Genomic DNA, 19,554 nt, shown 5'->3' with positions numbered 1-19,554 from the left:
TGCGGCACCTCACTGGGAAGGGCACAGGGAGCCCAGCCCAGCCCACGTGTGCCCTCCACAGTGCCCAGCAATGTACAGGAATATAGAATGTAGTGGAGCAATGCCATCCGTGCCCCGCAACCAGGTCCAAGCTACAGGCCCAACAAGACCTGATCTTGCAGCGGGACTCTGAGCAAAGAGGGGCGTTCTCGTCCCCCCAGTGGCAGATCACAACTGGGGCCCACATGCCGCTGGGTGAGCTCTGTGTGACACACACCAACAGGGTCCTGGAAACACCTTCCCCATGGCTGCTGCTGGGGAGACTCGCTTCAGTGTCTAACACCTGTGTCTCAAGGGAAGGTTACTGCCGCCAGGCCCCACTATCCACATTCACACACAGGAAATGTCACGCTGCACCTGAGAGCCACCTGAGACACATGCGCAGTCAGGGACAGCACTGAAGTGGCTTTCACGACATGGTCCTAACACCCTCCTGCAGCAGAACCCTGGCCTTCTGCTACAGGTCACAGAGCCTTTCTTGCTCCAAAAACTATTTTTTTTTAGTCTTGAGACTAAAACACAGAAGGTGCTAGCTATCCAGGTTTTCAGAACCTGCCAGGCCTTGCTCGGTGGCATTAGGAATGTGGGGGGCAGAGCTGCTCCCTCATCAGCCCTGTGAGAGCACACGGCGCCAGTGCACCTGCTCTGGGCCCTCAGTGACCCATCCTGGCAAAGCTGACCTTGGCTGCCACCCGAGCCCCTCCTTTCAGAAAAGGCAGAGGAAACCACAACACAGTACTGGGGAGGAGAATCCCATGGAAGTGCCTCGTTGAACGAGTGGTGGCCTGAGGCAGCTCAGATGAAGCTGCTCTTATCTATTAAAAACCACGTGGACCGCTGAGGGGCAGCAGAGCTGGATGGAGCCAAAGGTGTGAGGGTCAGAATTGGGAGGTACCTGGTCTCAGAGGTCCTGGTGTGTCCTGGGGGCTGGAGTGTGGCGGCAGCAGTGTGCTGTTGGGGCTGCTGATGTCCCCCTCCCCCACCAGGGTCAGGTCGGCCACATGCTCCTCCTCCACAGTCTGGACGCCCTCAGCCTCTGCTGCCCACGGCTGCCTCCTCCAGACCTGCGCGGCACCCTCCTGCGTGGAGGGGGCAGGGGGCGAGGGGGCGTGGAAGGGCCCACTGGGAGGTTCCTGCCCGGGCGGGGCCATCCCGGGAGGGCTGTGGGCTGAGCCAGGGCTGGTGGCCGAGCCAGGGCTGGTGGCCGAGCTGTCACTGCAGTCCTGGGCTGGCTCCCACATCTCACTCGTGGCGATTCTCCCCCTACCTCCCACGGCTGCAGCCGGGGTGGCGAGGGCGTGTTCTGTGGGACCAGGAGGCAAGCGAAGAAACTCCGGCAGCACCAGGTCTTCCTTCCTCAGCAGCCCACGCTGGTCGTCTGCTCTGTTGCTCTGAGCTTTGGAAATGAGCTCAAAAAACTCTAGTGGAAGAAAACCCACATCGATCATGTATTAGAGTCAAACGGATGCACACCACAGCAGAAAATTCTATCCGGAGAGCTCCCATCACAGGCTGTCCTACTCCCTTGCACTGACGGTGGCAGGCCAAGGAGGGGCGGCTTTACTCTATGCTGTCTTCAGCCACAGAACAACTGTTCTCAGGAGCCTGCAATAGCTGGCTACCTCCCTGAAAGTTAAAGCGTGTGAGGTACACACTGGGAAAAACGACGCCCTGGAGCCAGCACGGCGGGGCACCGACGGCATTCCAGGAGGGCGCTGGCCTGTGCTTTGGCCCGGTTTTTACTTTTAACACCCAGGGCCCTTTTATACTTGAGTCTGGCTCCCCTATTAGGACCAGGTCTGGGGCACGACAGGCCGGGAGTCCCAGCTGCACTGCCTCTTGGGGACGCCACCTCTCAGGCCTGTGTGAGAGGAGGCAGCGTAAGGCCTCGCTCCCACCTGAAGCGCCACACCTCTCGGGGAAGGACAGGGTCCCCTGGGGCTGCCGCCTGCCCAGCACCTGCTTCTTCCAGGACTCCTTCAGAATGCTTTTCTTACCCGTGCTGGGTTTTTTATCTAACTCAAGAAGATCATTTAAAGTAGATGTGCCTAAAACTGAGATTTCTGTAGTATTTAAATTATACTCTGAGTTTTAAAACAACTACAAGGAATCCAAAATCTCAGATTTTAATGATTCTCAGAAACACACAAGCTTCAAAGAAGGGGTGTGTTTCACATCTGCTCGGGGCCATCAAGGGCTGCAGGTGGCGTGTACTGTGGTTTTACTGTGAGGTGGACTCCACGGGGAGCTGGGCCAGGCCGGCAACTAGCCAGCACTGCCTGGACTAAAGTTCAGGTCACAGTGACAGCTGTTTGTTTGACTCTGCTGTCAAGGCTTCTCTTTGTTAGAAGCTTTTGGAAGAAAACGAAGTTTCACTAAAGGGCTCGCCTCTCCCTCTATCTCCTGGGCATGTCTTTCAGGCTGACCTTCGTCCGGGCCTTCCATGACCAACAAGGCCCCATGGCCCTCGCCTGGCCCCAGCTCTGCCTGAGGAGGACCCTCAGGCCTGCGGACTCTTCAACACTAACTGTGACTCCACCAAGCTGGGGACCCTGACTGACGACAGGCGGTGGGCCAGGAGAGGACAGGCTGAAGCTGCAGGACCTGAGGCACCTCAGCAGACAGGGCTGCTGTCTCGGGGGCTCCCTGACTCCCCAGGAGGCCCATTGCTCAGCCTGAAAACTGGGGGTTGCAGAGGTGATACCAGCAGCCCACAGACTGACCAGGGAGGAGCACGTTCTTGGCGTGACAGCAACTGAGGTCACCCGGATGTCATTAGGTCACAGTAGATTTTAATGATGGTGCTGGAAACTGACAGTGCATTTACTAAAAAGTGTGGAAGTTTTAAAAAGTACACATACCCTCTGCTTCGTCCAAATTAATTCTCTGATATTTTTTTTTCCCAATCTTTGCAATAGATTCTTCTCTCTTTGAAAGCCGGGGATCCCTAGCATTTTTTCCATTTTCTCCTCTTATTTTAATAGAATTAGACTTGCCTAGTGTTCTTTCCTCTCCCTGCATTGGAAGGAAAGTCAAAGTCTACTTTCGTTTCAACACAGGACAGTACACAATTCATCAGGTGTAGACAGACAGGCTCTATGAAACACAGATTGCACTGACATAGAATTCACATGCACTGCAGAAACGTCAACCACAACGATGAAGATTACAAACAAGAGCAGCATTCAAGGCACAACCGCCCCCACCACAGGAGGGAAGAAAGCCGAGAGCTGGCCGTTCACAGCTAGGTGGGGGCCGGACGCCAGAGGGACCTGAGGAGAAACCCCCAAAGGTACGTGGGGGCCCAGGGCCAGGGTGCCATGGCAGAGCAGGCGGCGCTGCACCGAGCGGAGCAGGGGGCCGAGCGGGCGAGGCGTGAGGGGATTACCGTGGCCGAGTGACTTCTGGAGCTAGAGCTTACAGCTGTGCTCTGCCTCACCGGTGCCCCTTTCTGTTTATCTGTGGATATCAAACACAGTGAGATGAGCTTTATCATCACGGTGCACCACAAATCCATCTGAGCGGGTGAGCAGAATCTGTTTCTTGTCTTGAGAGCAAAGCTGCAGAGAAGCCAAAAGGTGCTGCTACCCGACACTGACCCATGCCGGGTAATGGAGGCGCGGCCCCTGCCCAGTGCAGACCCAAGGCCCCTGCTCCCGCCGCTGCCCTTTGGGGCAGGACATGCCACTGTGTGACGGCGATGCTAGCTAGGCCCAGCGGTTTCTCCGAAAATTTGACTGGGGACTTTTGGAAGAGTGGTGTTGAAAGGCTCATGCCATATGCTAGTTGGCATGAATGTTTTTTAGGAAGCAGAGCAGTCTCACGTTTATTACATGTTTTCAAATCCGGCCTTTGCCCCCCGTCAGGGCCTCCGCAGCACTAACAGGCTAGGACCACCTCTCCACGACTAGAGGGTGGCAATCGTGCTGCACACCCTGGCCCTCCAAAAGGCTCGTGCACAAACAGCCACCGGGTGGAAGCTCAGCGGACCTGACCCTGCGGGCCGCCCTGCTTGGGCCGCACACGCTCAGCCTGCCTGGCTCCCAGCCTGGGGTGACAGCGTGGCCTTCCCTAGAGCTGAGGGAGGGTGGAAGGAGGGGTCTCCCCTCTGTGAGGAAGCGGGGATGGGAAGCGGGGACTGGAACCCCAAGGGCCACAGCAGTGCCTTCTGCCTGACCACCACGCTTTGTGCCATGTGCCTCGGAACCAGCCCTCAGAAACCATCTGGGCTGAAACCCTCCTGGGCCGAAGTGCCGAAAAGAACAAGGACCAGCACTGCCTGAAGTAGCTCCTTATGAAGGAGAAGGATCTTCTCCACCAGGTTAGCCACAGGTGAGTTTCCAGAAAGCTCTCTCCAGGGGACATACTTCCTACTGTCCCTGCACCTGGACAGTCTTCAGGGAGACACTGCTGCCAGCCCACAGTGGCAGCTAAAACAGGACCTATGCCCCCTGCTCTGAATAGCCCTTCCACACGGGTTCTGAAGCAAGTGCCCTGGAGCACAGCTCGGCGTGCACCAGCCCAGTGCAAGGCTCCAAGCTGTGCGGACCCCAGCTTCCCAGGGCAGGACTGTGGCAACCGAGGCCCGTGGGGGCAATAGCTCTGTAACCCACCAGACTCGCCACACGCAATGAGACACAAAACAGGTCCATTGACTTGAGTCCACAGCCACAGCTCCTTCTGGGCGGAGCACAGTCAGCCGACCGTCTTCACCTCCTGTTTTGTGCCCAGAGGGAAGGGCACCAGATCAGGACACTGGACAAAGGACCAGCAGGCCCAGACTGGGCTGCCATGGGCCCTTGGGGTCCCTGTTTCCCTATTGTTGGGTGATGCGAAGGCCTCCCAAGAAGAGGGCACTTTCGAGCACTTTCTAGTTAAAATGCTCTGACACGTGGGCACATGAGAGCCTCCGGGCAATCCTGGAAGTGGCTGGGCCAGGGACCATCACCCCTTTTTACAGCTGAGCCAACACTATGGGAGGTCAAGGTCCTTATTCTGCCAGTCCTGGTTCCTCCTCCACACGGAGGGCTGGACTGGTCTTAGCCCCTAGACACCCAGTTTGAGAAACACTGCATTAAGGGTCAAACTCTGCCATGCAGGGGTGACCAGCCCCAGTGAGGCCCCAACCCCAGTGGAGGCCATTTGTCTGTCAGTTACAAGACAGCAGGTGGTCAATACCAGGCTGCAGGGCTCGGAGGCTGGAGGACCAGGGTGACATGCCAGTCACGCTCACCTTTTCCTCTGGAAGGGTCCTTCTCCTCCAAGATGACCCGCTGTCCATCCAGACTGGATATAGGGGCACCAAGGTCCAGGGGCTCCTTCTCTCCACTCTAGAGGCAGAGACAGTACACTGAATAATTTACCAAGATTGGCACTTTCTGGGACAGTTACGTGTGATCCAGCCACCGAGAGCAAGACTGTTCAGGGCTTGACAGAATCACACACCAGCAGGCCCTGGGGTCAGAGCTGTCCAGCCAATGCACGTGGGTCCCACACAAAGGGCCTGGGGCCTGGCCAGATTCCTGACGTGGAGGAATAGGCATTCCAGGCCTGTGGCATGCCGGCACCTAAAGATCTGCAAGGGCAGCTCTCTCTGCTTGCCTACTCTGTGCAGAATCAAAGACCCGGGGCAGAACAGCACTGGGTAAATACAGCACTGAAAACACCATAACCCTCAAATTTAATGTCAAATAGGTGTAAAAATACTCAGAGTAATTTAAGTTGGCATAAAGTTCTCAACGTTGCTCACGACTGGGATAATGGTTTACCTAAAAATCCTTCTGCTGACCCTCGAACGCTGTTAGGTGACTATTGAGAGCAAAATGTTATTTGTAAATAAGGAAGCAAGGAGAGAATTTTAGGAACAGGTGCAAGATCCAAACGAAGTATCGTTAGCTACAGAACCAGAGCTCCTGCTCTGGGGAAGCTCTCTTCTCCTTTGGTACACAATCTTGCTATTCATGGACCTCAATCACAGTTCAAAACAAGAAATGTGAACTTGTAGTTTAGCATTTTAAATTCCCTGTCAGTCAGGAGAACAGAAATGACCTCATGCCAGACCTGGCGTGACCACAGGCTCCTGCAGCAGGCAGGGCAGGGCCAGGCTGGGGCACGCTGGCAGCTGGGAGCCACAGTAGAGCCTGCTGAGCAGCAGGAGCACGGCTACCTGCTGGCTGAAGCCGTGGGCGACCCACTACCAGGGTCCGCATCACTCATGACATTCCTGGATGTTGGTGGGTCCACAAAACTCACTGAAGAGGGTTGCAGAAGAGTCCAAGAAAAAGCCAGCCCTCCCATACTGCAAGTCCCACAACAACCCCATGGGCACACGACCAGGACTAGCCCTTCTACAGAAAGGGACACTTAGGCAAGGAGGGGCGGAGCAATTGCTCAGGGTCTCAGTAGAGCAGGAGTAGAGGGCTCATCTGGAGGCCAGCCAGGCCTGTCCCCACCTGGCACTTTTCTGGACTCTAGGATGAACCCTGCTGGGAGGGGGCAGTCGGGGGGGACAGGAGGCTCCAGGCCCCTCAGAGCTGGTGCCATAAATAACTTAGTAGTCTCTTGTTCACCTCAAAGCCCTCGGACGTTCTGACATCGGTCTCAGAGGAAATTAAAACCCTAAAAATACCTGAAGCCCAAGCTCCAGTGACGTTGATAAGGAACGGAGGAGAACGCAAGGCCAGAGCTGCCCTGAAACCCGGGCCCCAGGCTGAGCACAGAGCACAGCACGGGTCGCTTGCCAGGCCACAAATGCCCTCCGGGGACAGGCATAGAGAAAGGACAGGAGACCACCCAGCCCACGCCCTCTGACCTTCTGCCTCAAACACACTTTTCTTCCGAACCTTCATTCACATAGTAATGGAGGGCACCGGTCAAACATGCCAGATTTAATTTGTAAATCCCTGAGTGCCGATGAGAATTAGGAAATTTACCAGAGATAATGCACCTTAGCCATCAGCACAGCGCGGGCAGGTGTGTACTGAGGGGCCACGGCACAGCACGGGAAGGGTATACTTAAGGGTCACAGCACAGCACGGGGAGGTGTGTACTGAGGGGTCAGGGCACAGCACGGGAAGGCGTATACTTAAGGGTCACAGCACAGCACGGGGAGGTGTGTACTGAGGGGTCAGGGCACAGCACGGGAAGGCGTATACTTAAGGGTCACAGCACAGCACAGGCAGGTGTGTGCTGAGGGGCCACGGAACAGCACGGGCAGGCGTGTACTGAGGGGTCACAGCATGGGCAGGTGTGTACTGAGGGGTCAGGGCACAGCACGGGAAGGCGTATACTTAAGGGTCACAGCACAGCACGGGGAGGTGTGTACTGAGGGGTCAGGGCACAGCACGGGAAGGCGTATACTTAAGGGTCACAGCTCAGCACGGGCAGGCGTGTACTGAGGGGTCACAGCATGGGCAGGGTTGTACTGAGGGGTAGGGCACAGCACGGGCAGGCGTGTACTGAGGGGTCATGGCACGGGCAGGGTTGTACTGAGGGGTCAGGGCACAGCACGGGAAGGGGTATACTTAAGGGTCACAGCACAGCATGGGCAGGCGTGTACTGAGGGGTCATGGCACGGGCAGGTGTGTACTGAGGGGTCATGGCACGGGCAGGTGTGTACTGAGGGGCCACGGCACAGCACGGGAAGGCGTGTACTTAAGGGTCACAGCACAGCACAGGCAGGCGTGTACTGAGGGATCATGGCACGGGCAGGGTTGTACTGAGGGGTCAGGGCACAGCACGGGAAGGGGTATACTTAAGGGTCACAGCACAGCACGGGCAGGCGTGTACTGAGGGGTCATGGCACGGGCAGGGTTGTACTGAGGGGTCAGGGCACAGCACAGGAAGGCGTATACTTAAGGGTCACAGCAGAGCACGGGCAGGCGTGTGCTGAGGGGCCACGGCACAGCACGGGCAGGCGTGTACTGAGGGGCCATGGCACAGCACGGGCAGGCGTGTACTGAGGGGTCACAGCACCGAGCAGGCAGGCGTGCAGTTAGATAGCCATCAGCTCTGTGTTGTCTGATCAGAGTTGCAAATGGGGGGGACAGTTCAGAGTTTGTTTGTTTCTCCTTTTGTTTTTTCTGGAGAAAAACCATGTCACATGTTAATCCTTTTTCAAATGACCAGGTACAACTGAAGAGTGATCACTTCCCCTCAAGAGAAGGAGAAGACGGAACCCAAAGGCCACGTCCTCTGACCTAGGGAGGAACACAGGGCGAGGGTGAGCCCCAGCTCATTCCTGGAGAACACGGAGGCCACCAAGAGGAGCCGCCTGTGACAGGCTGCTTCCTGGTGCAGTGACACTCACCAGCCGCACCAGCAGGCTGCTCAGGTCCAGGCCATACTTGGCCACCACAGGCCGCAGCACCTCCGTCACAGGCTTGGTGGGCTTGGCCTTGAGTCCCACTGACCGGTTAATAGGAACGAGGTCCAGCCTGGGGGGCATGAAAACATTGACCACACACACATGGCTCTTTGGTAGGAGACTTGTCCCAAGGGCAGACTGCAGCCCCACACTGCACACGGTGCTTCGCGCCTGCTGTGCCGCGCCGTTTGGCCCAGCCTCTGGTCGCTCAGCACCTTTCTCCTGTGAGCAGATGATGGTCTGCAGGGATGTTCCCATATGCACGGCTGGGCTGAGCCACGACGTGGACCTCGTCCTTCACAGGCAGGAAGAGCCCTGCAGGGCGGCCCGACCCCCCACATGGGGTGCCCAGCACCTGCCTCCCTCCCTGCTGTGGGACAGGAAGGAAGAGTGCCCCTCTAGCTCATGGGCTCGCGGGAGCTGCCGCATGTCTGCCATCCCCCAGCCCCAGTGTCCTGTTGCCAAGCTCCTGACAGGGGTGTTGGGACGCCTGCCACCTACTCTGTAAGGGAGAGAACAGCAGGGCTGCCGGGAGCAGAGTGCAGAGGCTCTGGGAGGCTCTTGGAAACCTTACACAAATGGAGACTGCATTTTTCTCTTACCGAAACAAAGCACGCTTTTCTAGGCGCAGATCCCTTGACTCCAAGATGCTGCTGTCCTGATGCAGCACGAGAGGCTTCGGAACAAAAAGACTGGAATTAAAGCAGGAACAAGCAAGCACCCTCGGAGTGCAGAGCAATGTGCAGGGTGCGCAGAGCCATGAGGAACAGAAGAGACAGCTGTGGCTCTCTCAACACCAGCCTGGTGTTAGCATGCAAACTGCTGCCAACAGCACAGGTGTGACTAGAGGGCCCGCCCCCAACACAGTGCTCACGTGGGGAGCACAGGACGGCGTGCTGAGGCCAACAATGCCGTGGGGAGCAGCCTCAGACAGGGGCCCAGAGACCTGTGTGAGCCCGTACCTTGTCCCCGCCCACCAGGAAGAGGTCCACAGCAGCCCCATTGATGCCGTGTCGCTCGCAGAGTCCCGACAGGATCTCCTTGATGGAGAAGCCCGGCTTGACGGCCACCACACAGGACGTCCCATCCGGGAGATGGATGCAGCAGTGCTTTGCAGTCTTGTCCCTGTCAGGCACCAAGGTTCTGCAGGCCTCCGGCTGGGGAGCAGGGAGGTAAGCAGCTGTGCAGCAGCAGCATTATGGGGGTGCCAGGCCCTCCTGGAGAAGATCCGGCCAGCCCTAGCTACACGAACTCAGGAAAACCCACACCCCTCTCACCACCCCCATGTAGCCCCTCACGTGCTCGACCTCAGGGTCTGTCTACACAGTACTATTAGCACGAACAGTCCACCCCATCATTTTCTGTTACCACGGGAACAGCGATCACCTCTCTTGTAACTGCGGGCGCTGTTCAATCTCTTAATCTAAGCACAGCTACCGTCCTGCTCGGATGGCCCTTCACATGCTGTCTGCATGGTCACACCCTGGCCTCTCCAACCAGAAGCAGTCAGCTACTCAGCGAGGAGGAGCCGCCTGAACATAGTACGTGGTCCTCCTGAGTCTCGGGGCTACACTATCACGTCCTGGTGGAAGCAGCTCCCACATGTGATTTCTAACTGAGACTCCTTCACCATCATTTCACGACCACTGTCTCTTCCTGATGGTCTGCAAGTCTCACACCCAAGCATCATTTCAGAGAACTAGTCTGCAGGGTGGTGGACTAACGACAAGAGTGGCCTGACTACTTCCTTCCCTGTGTCCACGGTCTCCCCCTTAAGGAGGTGGTGTCCATCCCAGACCTGGGGCCTTGCTGGCAGGGTGAGGTAGGAGGGTTCCTACTGGCTCCTGGGGCCTGGTCCCAGGAGGCCGCATGCTCTGCTGGCCCTCTTGGTCCCTGAGACCAGAGTGGGAGCAGGACCAGCCACCTGCTGGGTGACAACATGTGGTCCAGCCAGCCTCACCGCCCCCATCAACAGCTGGCAAAGGGCCAGACACGGAAGTGAGGGGACCCGGGACAGCCAGGATGGGCAGGACACCAGTGACCCACAGACACCAGTGCAGCAGTATTTGTTGGTTTAAGCCACAGAGTTGCGGGGGTGGGGAGGGCATTTTAGCCAGCAACAGCTAACTGGTACATGGTGAATCCTTACAGCTTTAAGTGCTGTTTGGTGGAAGTGAAGAAGAAATAACATTCTACGTTAATTGCTGCTGGACAGTTTCACATAACTAAGATGTGGGCAGCCGATACAGTCTTCCATGATCCATATCAGACCACAGTCAACACACGAGCAGGCCCTCCCCCAGCCTGCCTGGAAATGGGGGCCAGAACCAGCAGTCAGCCAGCAATGGCAGGGTGTCGGGGAGACGGGGCGAGGCAGGACACAGGGCTCATGCCCTGGCTCCCAGCTGGGCTGGGGGTCGGGGGAGCAGCAGATGCACAAATGCGAGATCGCTGGATCAGGGGGTGCTCACATGGCACGGCAAAGACGGCACTGGATTTGGAGCGTTTGGTTTGCTCTTAGGGCGAGTTCAAAAAATGCTCACTAAATTAAAACAAAGGGATTAAGAAATAAATCCGGAGATATTTCCAGTACTCAAGGAGCACACCTCTCCCATATGTGAAATACTTTCTCATGCTGTCTCAGCAACCCTGGGCTGGGGTACGACGAGGCTGGGGCCCTTGCTGTCCCGGGCCTCGTACCCCATGTTTACAAAGTGAATTTTGGGCTTTGTAAACATGGGTTTCTCATAAGAGACAGGTTGGTTCTTCCCTGTGACCTCTGGGACCAGGGAAGGGGGGCTACTCACCAGGTCTAGGCTCCCTGCAGAGGACACGGAGCCCTGGGACTCCCGGCGGCACAGGCCTCCGTTGGCGTGAAGGGAGTCTTGATGGGAAACACAGGAACTCAGGTGAATTGGAAGCAGCAGCTTCAATTTTCCTCACTTAGTACAGAAATCCCATCTGTGTGGCCACAACTCCTCGCCCCCACCCCTTTTAGGCTGAACAGACAGACATGAAGGACAGAAGACAGACATCCAAAAGCCCTTGCCAGGCACCACCCGCCTCACCGAGATGGAGCTGCGTCTTCCTAAGCGCAAATGCCAAGGTCAGGGTTAGCCGGCCCTGCCCACCGCTGAGCAGCTCCTCTCCACTCGGTCACCGCCACAGCCCAGCTCCTAAGCTGTCCCGACAGACAGCGCCAGCGTGCTCTCACGACACAGCATCGACAGACAGCGCCAGTGTGCTCTCACGACACAGCATCGACAGACACAGGCCCCAGGCCAGCCTGCCCCTCCCTCATTCAATCCAGAATTTTTATCTCAAGATGCAGTTTCTGGGCCTAAACGAAAACCGTCCCTCTGTGGACAGCAGCAGCGCTCTGGGCCAGTGGCTGCTCTTTGTCGATGACTAATTCACATCTTTTTCCTCTGAAGTGCAAATATGAACCAACAACCAACTGTAAGTTGTTGCTCGTACTAACCATAACCTTAAACTAATCTAAAAATCCAAAAACTCTGACACAGAAAGGGCTTTTTAAAACACAGGCCCTACTCCCCAACCGTGCTGCTGTGTACGGGCTCTGGGGTTGTCATAGCAGTGGGGCATGGCCCACCTTCTCAAAGGGGGAGATTCCTAGACCCCATCTGAGGCCGAACACCTGAATTCTGGAGAGTACCCTACAATCAGGACTCGAAAGCCCTGTCCAGATGTCTCTCTAAAGATCTGCCAGGCATGGGGACCTGCTCGCATGGACAGACTCTAGAGCAGACACTCACCTCAGCTCCCAGGCACTTGGGAGCCCGGCCCCATCTCATGGCACAGAGTCCATCCCCCAGGTGGCCTCGCTTTTCACTAAGGTGAGTTCTACAACTGCCTGCTGCCTTCACTTTGAAAAGATCGCCTCACAGCACAACCAGGAGTATAGGCCACTGTCGCGCTATGGCTAATGTCAGAATCCTGCCGGTGTTGCCAGTTGTCGGGCTCTTCTACCTGCCCGTAATCCTGCCAACTGAGCCAATTGTCGAGCTAGGGCTGGGTCTGGAGCTCACAGACCCCTCAAGCCCATTCACAGACTGGGTCACAAACTCTTTACATGTCAGGCTGGGTCACCAGATCCCTCACATGCAGGTCTGTGAGCTAGGTACCCGGCAAACAGGACCTCGGAAGCCATAGGTTGGAAAGCATGGCTGCTTGTGGCGGTGGCCGCCCAAGGCAGTAATCAGCCAAGGTGGTGGCACTGTGCAGGTGCACTAACTCCACCCACGTACACACCAATTGTTTACTGAACCACCCCCAACTGGACCTGAGGTGAGGGACCTGACTAAACTATCCTATTTTCCCAGCAGCTATCCATGCCAGGCCCACCTTTAAGAACTATAGTATTTAAGAATTATACCTTTTTAAATGCTTGATATGTAAGCTATGGTGTTACATTTTTTAAAAAATGTAAAGGGCACATGTGCATGTACAAGTATCTAGAAAAACATCTAGGGGGAAAAACAAGATGCCATCTAGGTGGACAACTGATAGAACATTTGTATTTTCTTCTTTTTACTTGATTCCAAATTTTCTACCAAAAGCACTTGTCACTTTATAGCAAGCAGCAAGCAGGAGAGGAACATGGATGCTCAGCCCACCACTGCGGGGCCGGGCCTCGGGTGCTGGCTGGAATGCACAGCATGTTCTCTGGGAGACTCAAGCTGTCCTGCTCCACCCTGGCTCACTGGCTCCAAGGGCCAGGCTCCCAGACTTTGTGGCATTTCCTATGCACTCAGGGAACCTCCTCGAGCCGCGTCTCAATGCACGGCCTGCCCACAACCCACTCCCCTGCCACCCAGGACAGCGGCCTGTGACGGAACAGGCTGACCCCACACACCGTTTGGATGGTCGCCGTGTTCCTTCTTCTTCTGGGACCTCCCCGTGCTCCTATTCCTTGACCAAGAGAAAAATGCTCCTTTTCGTTTCTTCTCGCTGTCCTCATCCCCCAGTTCTTCGTTCAGGGACCTTCCTGATTTCGATTTTCCACTTAACTGTCATCAAATGGAAACCTTTGTTAAAACAATTTATTTTACTGTTACATTAAATGTAAATGGAGACTGAACACTGAGCTGTTAACCCGAGTCCTCTGTGGAATGAAAGCGACCCCCCAACAGGTTGAAGGGGCAGCCCTGACAAGGCTACCGAACCACACCAGAGCCTCCACCCTGCGGGCCTTGCATGGGACAGCTGGGATGTCCATGTCCCTGGCACGTCTTCCACCCACTGCTGGGGAAGGAACAGACTGACACGGGCGCGTGCTCTCATTTCCCACAGAGTGGCTTCCATCTGATGGAACGTGGCGCAGCAGTGGCCGAGGCAGGTCTCAGCAGAAGGGTACCTTTTTTGGCGTGGACACGTTGGAGTGGTCTGAGCTGATGCTGTGCTTGGAGGCCGGGCTGCTGGGGACCTGCTGCGGGTCGGGGAGAGCCCGGCCCTCCACTTCCGCCAGGATGCACTCTTGGTACAGCTGGGATTTCAGGAAGCGAGTGTAGCTATCAAACTTCATCAGATTGAAAATCTGGGGAGCAAACGCAACACGACATAGTTACAGAAGCAACTGAAGTGTGCAGCTCTGAAGGCACACGTTTTGTGGAGACCTACAGCATGAACTGGCCTCTTCTACGAGGACACCATTTCAGCCCCTCCTCCACCCACGGGCCCCTAGAGCAGTCTCGCGTTGTCTTCCAGGGTCTCTTCTGCCTGCTTACTGTTCCTCATGACGAGCCAGCCTTGCCCCCACCACTCTTACGGTTCGCAGGCTCCGACAGCGTTCATAAGGGCAGGAAGGGTGATGTGCGGTCCTGGGACCTCTATTGTGTTGTACACAAATGAAACCGAGAGCGACTGGAACTCTCGTGCAAGCAAGGCCTTGAAAATACTCTCCACCAATTTTTTTTTTTTTTGTATGATAAAAGAATATTAAGTAAAAACAATATAATAAAATATTTTATAGGTTGGTCAGTTAATAACAACAATAATAGTAATATATTTTTTCTAAAAAAGATTTTATGGTATTTGTGGTATTTGTCACCTTTTTAAATTTCTTTTTTTTTTTTCCTTTTGTCTTTTTCCGTGTCCGGCAACGGATCGCAACCCTCAGTGTCGCCCCCGTACCGGCCCGGGACCGGCAACCGGATCGCAACCCTCGGTGCTGCTCCCGCGCCTCGCTCAGCCAGTGAGCGGGAACCGGTCTGTATGTGGGATCCGAACCCTCGGCGGGAGCGCCGCCGCACTTCCCAAGCGGCGCACTACAGCAGTGCGCCACCGGGCCGGCCCCTCTCCACCAATTTTATTAAGACATTATTCGTATGGCTTAGCAACAGAATAGTTTATGAAGAGGCCCGCGGAACATGTGCTCTCAATAGGATTAAATCTAGCATACGTTGTTCATCACAGTGATGTCCTAAGATTAAAGGAAGTTACATCACCACTGCTATGGATTGAATCATGTCCCCCACACTGTCATGTATTAAAAAATGAATCCCTACTGTGACAGCATTAAGACAGTGTGTGGAAAGTCCTTCTACAGACACTGAAAGGTGGGGCCTGGAAGAGGTGACTGGATTGACTGTGAGAACCGTGCTGTAGTGGATGGATTGATCCATTTATGGTTTAATGGTGGTCATGTGTGTGATTCTGATGGCTTTAAAAGGAGAGCACATAAGAAGCTCGCTCTCTCTAGCTCCACCATCTGCCACATGACACCCTGCATTGCTGTAGAGTCACCATCACCAAGGCCCTCACCAGATGTGTTCCCTGGACTTTGGACTTCCCAGCCTCTGAAACTGTAAGCAATAAATATTGTTTCTCTACAAATTACCCAGTCTGGGTATTTATGTTATAAGAAACAGAAATGGACTATTACAGTCCCCCATGAGTATGTGACTTTGCACAAATCCATATGTATATATACATGTAAAAGTGTAAACAGCCAGGCCATCTGTAGACAGTATACAGTTGGTCAGGACCTCTTAGATCACGGCTCTCCTGAAATCCTCAAACTCCATCTGTGTCCCACTGAGCCAGAGCCCAGTGGGGCAAGATGGGCTCATGCCCCTCTGCAGCTCTCCTGCACAATGGGTCCCACATCCCGAGCCCTAGCTGGGATTCCCCAAAAGAAGGTGAGGCACACAGAGTTACCTGGAGCTGCTGTTCCTTGAACATGTCAGGGTGAGGGGCGTTGAGAATGTCATCGGCCAGCTGAGCCTGGCTGTCGATGTTGACTGGGGTGGTGGCTTTGCTGCACAGAAATTTACTGAAAATCTCCCGGGCCCTGTAGGAAAGCTGACAGGTAAAAACGTCAGAGCAGGCATGTGGCCTGCAAGCTTCCTCCACACATGCGCTCCTACTTGTTGCATGGCTGTGTTCCCAAGACCAACAGCTCCAGGCACTGGAGACATATTTTCATGGGCCCCAATAAATATTTCTTTCTTGAAGGGCCAGTCCATGGCTCACTCGGGAGAGTGCGGTGCTGGTAACACCAAGGCCACGGGTTCGGATCCTATATAGGAATGGCCAGTTCACTCACTGGGTGAGCGTGGTGCTGACAACACCAAGTCAAGGGTTAAGATCCCCTTACCGGTCATCTTTAAAAAAAAAAAAAAAATTTCTTACTTGAATAAATAAATCAAAGCACAAGCCAGGGTGAAATATCACTGACTCAGCCCCTTCACAAATGTTTTAAGTGGATACTTTAGGTGTTCGGAAGACCCGGGCGCTGCTACCCCAGGAGAGGCACCTGCACATGTGCAGCACTTGTGCATGGTGGTTCACACGCTTGCTCTTAGTAAAGTGGGGCACAAGAAAGCGAAACCTCTGAGCCTAAAGAGCAGATGGGGAAGGCCTCCAGGGTGGGGGTGACCATTCATCTATCCGTGGCCTGGAACCGAGGACCACAGTCCACCTTAGAAAAGAGCAGCTGGGGACCAGGACCAGCCGGGATTCCACGTGTGGCATGGAGGAGGAGCTGCAAAAATTGATTCTAGGGAGACTCTTCTGCTTGGACTTTCTTTTAAGTTCCCCTTTAAGCACACGTTCCTTCCTCTTAATTTCAACATACTGGGTAGCAACACGTCTGCTGATGAATGTTCTGTGGCTAAAGGCATTTACATAGACTATGTTTAGGCAAAATTAAATATCATATATATTTTAAAATGTATTCTGAAAAAGAAATGACTTTTCCCAAATCATGTAAAAATATTTTTACATCAACTTTTCAGACTGTACAAGATGTTAACCACATGCTAAACTAACCGATAATGAAACCATCCTGCTCTTTAACAACCTACACTTCCAAGGCATGAAGAAATTTACCTCTTTTTTGTCATGTGCAGGAACATGATTAAAATATTCACAGGCCTGCCAGAATAAAATGTTTTCTTCACTGAATTCCTTCCTTAGAAAATCCTAGGAAAAACACCATCAATTAACATTGATACAAGGATCAAGAAAAAATAACTTGGTAGTGACTCTGTGTGGCCTGTCCTCTACTTGAGCTCTGATTATTTCTTCATGCCTACTTTTTTCTCGTTTTTACCTTCTGCAGAAACCACAAGGTTACAAGCACCTCTGGATGATTTACCCAAGGGCCTTAAAAGATAAGCTTGAAAGCTGCCCAACACTTTAAGGCCGCTGCTCCGCATTCACAGTTGTCTTCTTAAGAACTAAACATCTTTTTTCAACAGCGGGACTTGGCAGCAAGCACCTGGCTTCTGAGCACTTACAGGAAGCTCCAGTGCTTCTTGTTTTGGAGAGTTCTCAGGCAGACAGCAGGGAGAGCCCCAAGGTCTCTCCCCAGTGGGCTGTGGAGTGCAGGGTGGGGCAGGAAGGTAGGGCTGAGAAGGTGCCCTCCTCCCCCAGGCCCAAGGATTCAGAGCAGGTGCAAGAGGACGAGAGGCCCGCAATGGTTGGCTGAGCCCAGGGGGGCTTGCGGAGCACCACCGCTTGAGGGTGAGCAACGCACCCTGCTCAAGCAGCCTCAGCAACAAGTGCAGACCGCCACCCCCCAGCTGGCCTTGAGGCTCTTTCCCACTCACAGAGAAGTAGCGGACTCCGAGGGGGTCCTGCAGCAGGCGCTCGAAGGACACGGCCCAGCTGGCGACCCTCCGCTCACGCAGGCGCCGGCAGCTCTGCACACTGGGGAGGCTGGCATTGCTGCTCAGGCTGTTGTTGCTCACGCAGTCCTTCAGGTCAGCGCCGGTCAACTCTGCAGGACCAGCACAGAGCGCACCTGCACCCCTGCCCTCCACTCCCACCCAGCTGGCACCCTGTCCGCCCGATGGGAGGCCCCCGGGGCACCCATGCCAAGTTGTTCTCTACAACCTGCTCAGTCAGCACAGGCACCACACGCCTGCAACCTGCTCAGCATGCAGGGGACACAGGGACAGAGCTGTGAGCATGCCAAGCACGGCCTTGTATAGCTCCATACACTCACGCCCACATGCTCATGCATGCACATGCTCTCACACACACTGTTACTCAGGCAGAGACAGGCTGTGGCCACGGAGAAGAACAGGAGAAGCAAGTGGCCTTGAATAGAAGTGCACACACAGGCAGCAAGCACAAAGGACCACGGCTCCAGTGCACGCAGTGCTGGTGGCAGGGCAGGCCGAGCCCTGTGAGCAGAGGCTGCAGACAAGGCACCCTCCTCAACACGGAGCGAGACGTGCACTTTCTGCGTGTGGCTACTTCTCAATACAAAGTGTTCGGGTGCAGTATCCACTTTTGAGGACTGAATCACACGTGTGAGCTCGACAGCTCATTTGTAGGTGATCCCAATGTGCAATTACATCATGACACGTACCCCAGAAGGCTTGCTCCTGAGTTATCTACAAAATGGCACTAAACAGCCATTGATTCCACTATCTTCTAAGTAAGTTCTCAAAGAGAAGGGGAAGTACCCAGGACACCCCTTGTCTCCATGCTGTGAGCAGCACAGTGGGTGTCCCTGTCCCCCAAAGGGCAGCCTAGCCACCGAAGCCTGAGAGGCCGGGACACAGCCAGAGCTACAGTTTGAAGAGCCGTCCTACATGCTGCCACAGTGAGCCACAGCACATCCCACATGGGCACCAGTCACAGATGAGGCAGGACAGGAGCCGCCACTAACTCTGTGCCGTCAGGAGGCTCTGGGCTTTGGGTTTGGTCTGCTACTGCACTCTCTGTGGCAAAGCTGACTAATACAGTCACCTGACAAAATGTTTTCAGCAGCCTAATGAAAAATCATCTCAAATCTTCCTGTTTTGCCCCTCATCTGTTCCGAGCACTAAATGGCCTTGACTCATGGCACAGTGCACAGGACAAGCCATCTGGGCTGGCCATGCTGCAAAGTCAGGGTCATAGGACTAATCTCAGTGGACTAGTTAACTGGCTCCAGCTCTGGGCCAACCATTAAAATGTGTCTTATTAGCTACAAAGGACCAGTGGTGGGAGGAGACTGATCAGGGGGTCAGTGAAGCACATCAATCCCTCTAGGGACAGAGGTGATGCTAAATCTTCCAGAATAAGCCCAGGCCATAGACACTCACTGAGAGCAGCGGGCAGAGGCTGGCCGACATCCTCCATGCCTGCAACCCAGGCCGGAGCCCGAAGGGCTTCCAAGGAGGTCCCAGTGCTGACACCACTCATCCAGAGAAGAGTGGACCTCCCAGAGAGAAGAGAAGACCTCCAGGAGAGAAGAGCAGACTTCCACAGGCCATGAGAAAACTTTTGCACCATGTGGCAACCAGAGGCCGCACTCAGCAGGAATCACTCAAAGCTCAAAAAACATTTAGATTAAAAAAGAAAGGAAAAAGTCAAAGAGCAATCAAACAATTTAAAGTACTATAGAAAAAATTAAAATAAGACTCAAAGGAAGTGATACAACAGAACCAGGAAAGCACAACTTTCCTTTTCCTTTTGGATCCACCGTACGGTACTTGCTCTTTCTGAGATAAAGCACTGGCGCAGCGTTGGCCACCAGCTCTCGCTGAGGCCCAGGGGAGGCTGCGGGGGCAGGGGGATGTCACACAGGAGCTGGCTGAACTCGCCACTAGCAAGCACAGGGCACACGGCCACTGTCAGGGAGCCACTCGGAGCCAGAATGAGAGGCTATGAAGCTTCCACTGAACTCAGCA

General features: G+C 54.6%; 1 protein-coding gene across 3 annotated transcripts in view; it reads right to left on the bottom strand.

Moving 5' to 3' along the window:
* RGS12 (regulator of G-protein signaling 12) overlaps positions 1-19,554 on the bottom strand; it is a 97,784-nt gene that overhangs the window by 7,123 nt on the left and 71,107 nt on the right. For all 3 annotated transcript variants that reach the window (XM_008567757.1, XM_008567820.1, XM_008567874.1), the window contains 13 exons: positions 17,479-17,648; positions 16,757-16,849; positions 15,584-15,727; positions 13,782-13,961; positions 13,281-13,434; positions 11,212-11,288; positions 9,367-9,561; positions 9,007-9,080; positions 8,348-8,474; positions 5,273-5,369; positions 3,428-3,498; positions 2,901-3,054; positions 935-1,459 (listed from right to left, as the gene is read on the bottom strand). In XM_008567757.1, coding sequence (XP_008565979.1) covers positions 935-1,459; positions 2,901-3,054; positions 3,428-3,498; positions 5,273-5,369; positions 8,348-8,474; positions 9,007-9,080; positions 9,367-9,561; positions 11,212-11,288; positions 13,281-13,434; positions 13,782-13,961; positions 15,584-15,727; positions 16,757-16,849; positions 17,479-17,648 — 2,061 coding nt within the window. The remainder of the gene's footprint in view (positions 1-934; positions 1,460-2,900; positions 3,055-3,427; positions 3,499-5,272; positions 5,370-8,347; positions 8,475-9,006; positions 9,081-9,366; positions 9,562-11,211; positions 11,289-13,280; positions 13,435-13,781; positions 13,962-15,583; positions 15,728-16,756; positions 16,850-17,478; positions 17,649-19,554) is intronic.

This window comes from Galeopterus variegatus, unplaced genomic scaffold, assembly GCF_000696425.1.
Source record: "Galeopterus variegatus unplaced genomic scaffold, G_variegatus-3.0.2 Scaffold3, whole genome shotgun sequence".
Taxonomy (NCBI): Eukaryota; Metazoa; Chordata; class Mammalia; order Dermoptera; family Cynocephalidae; genus Galeopterus; species Galeopterus variegatus.
The sequence above is the reverse complement of the archived record's forward strand: the minus strand, read 5'-3'. Positions and strand labels throughout refer to the sequence as shown.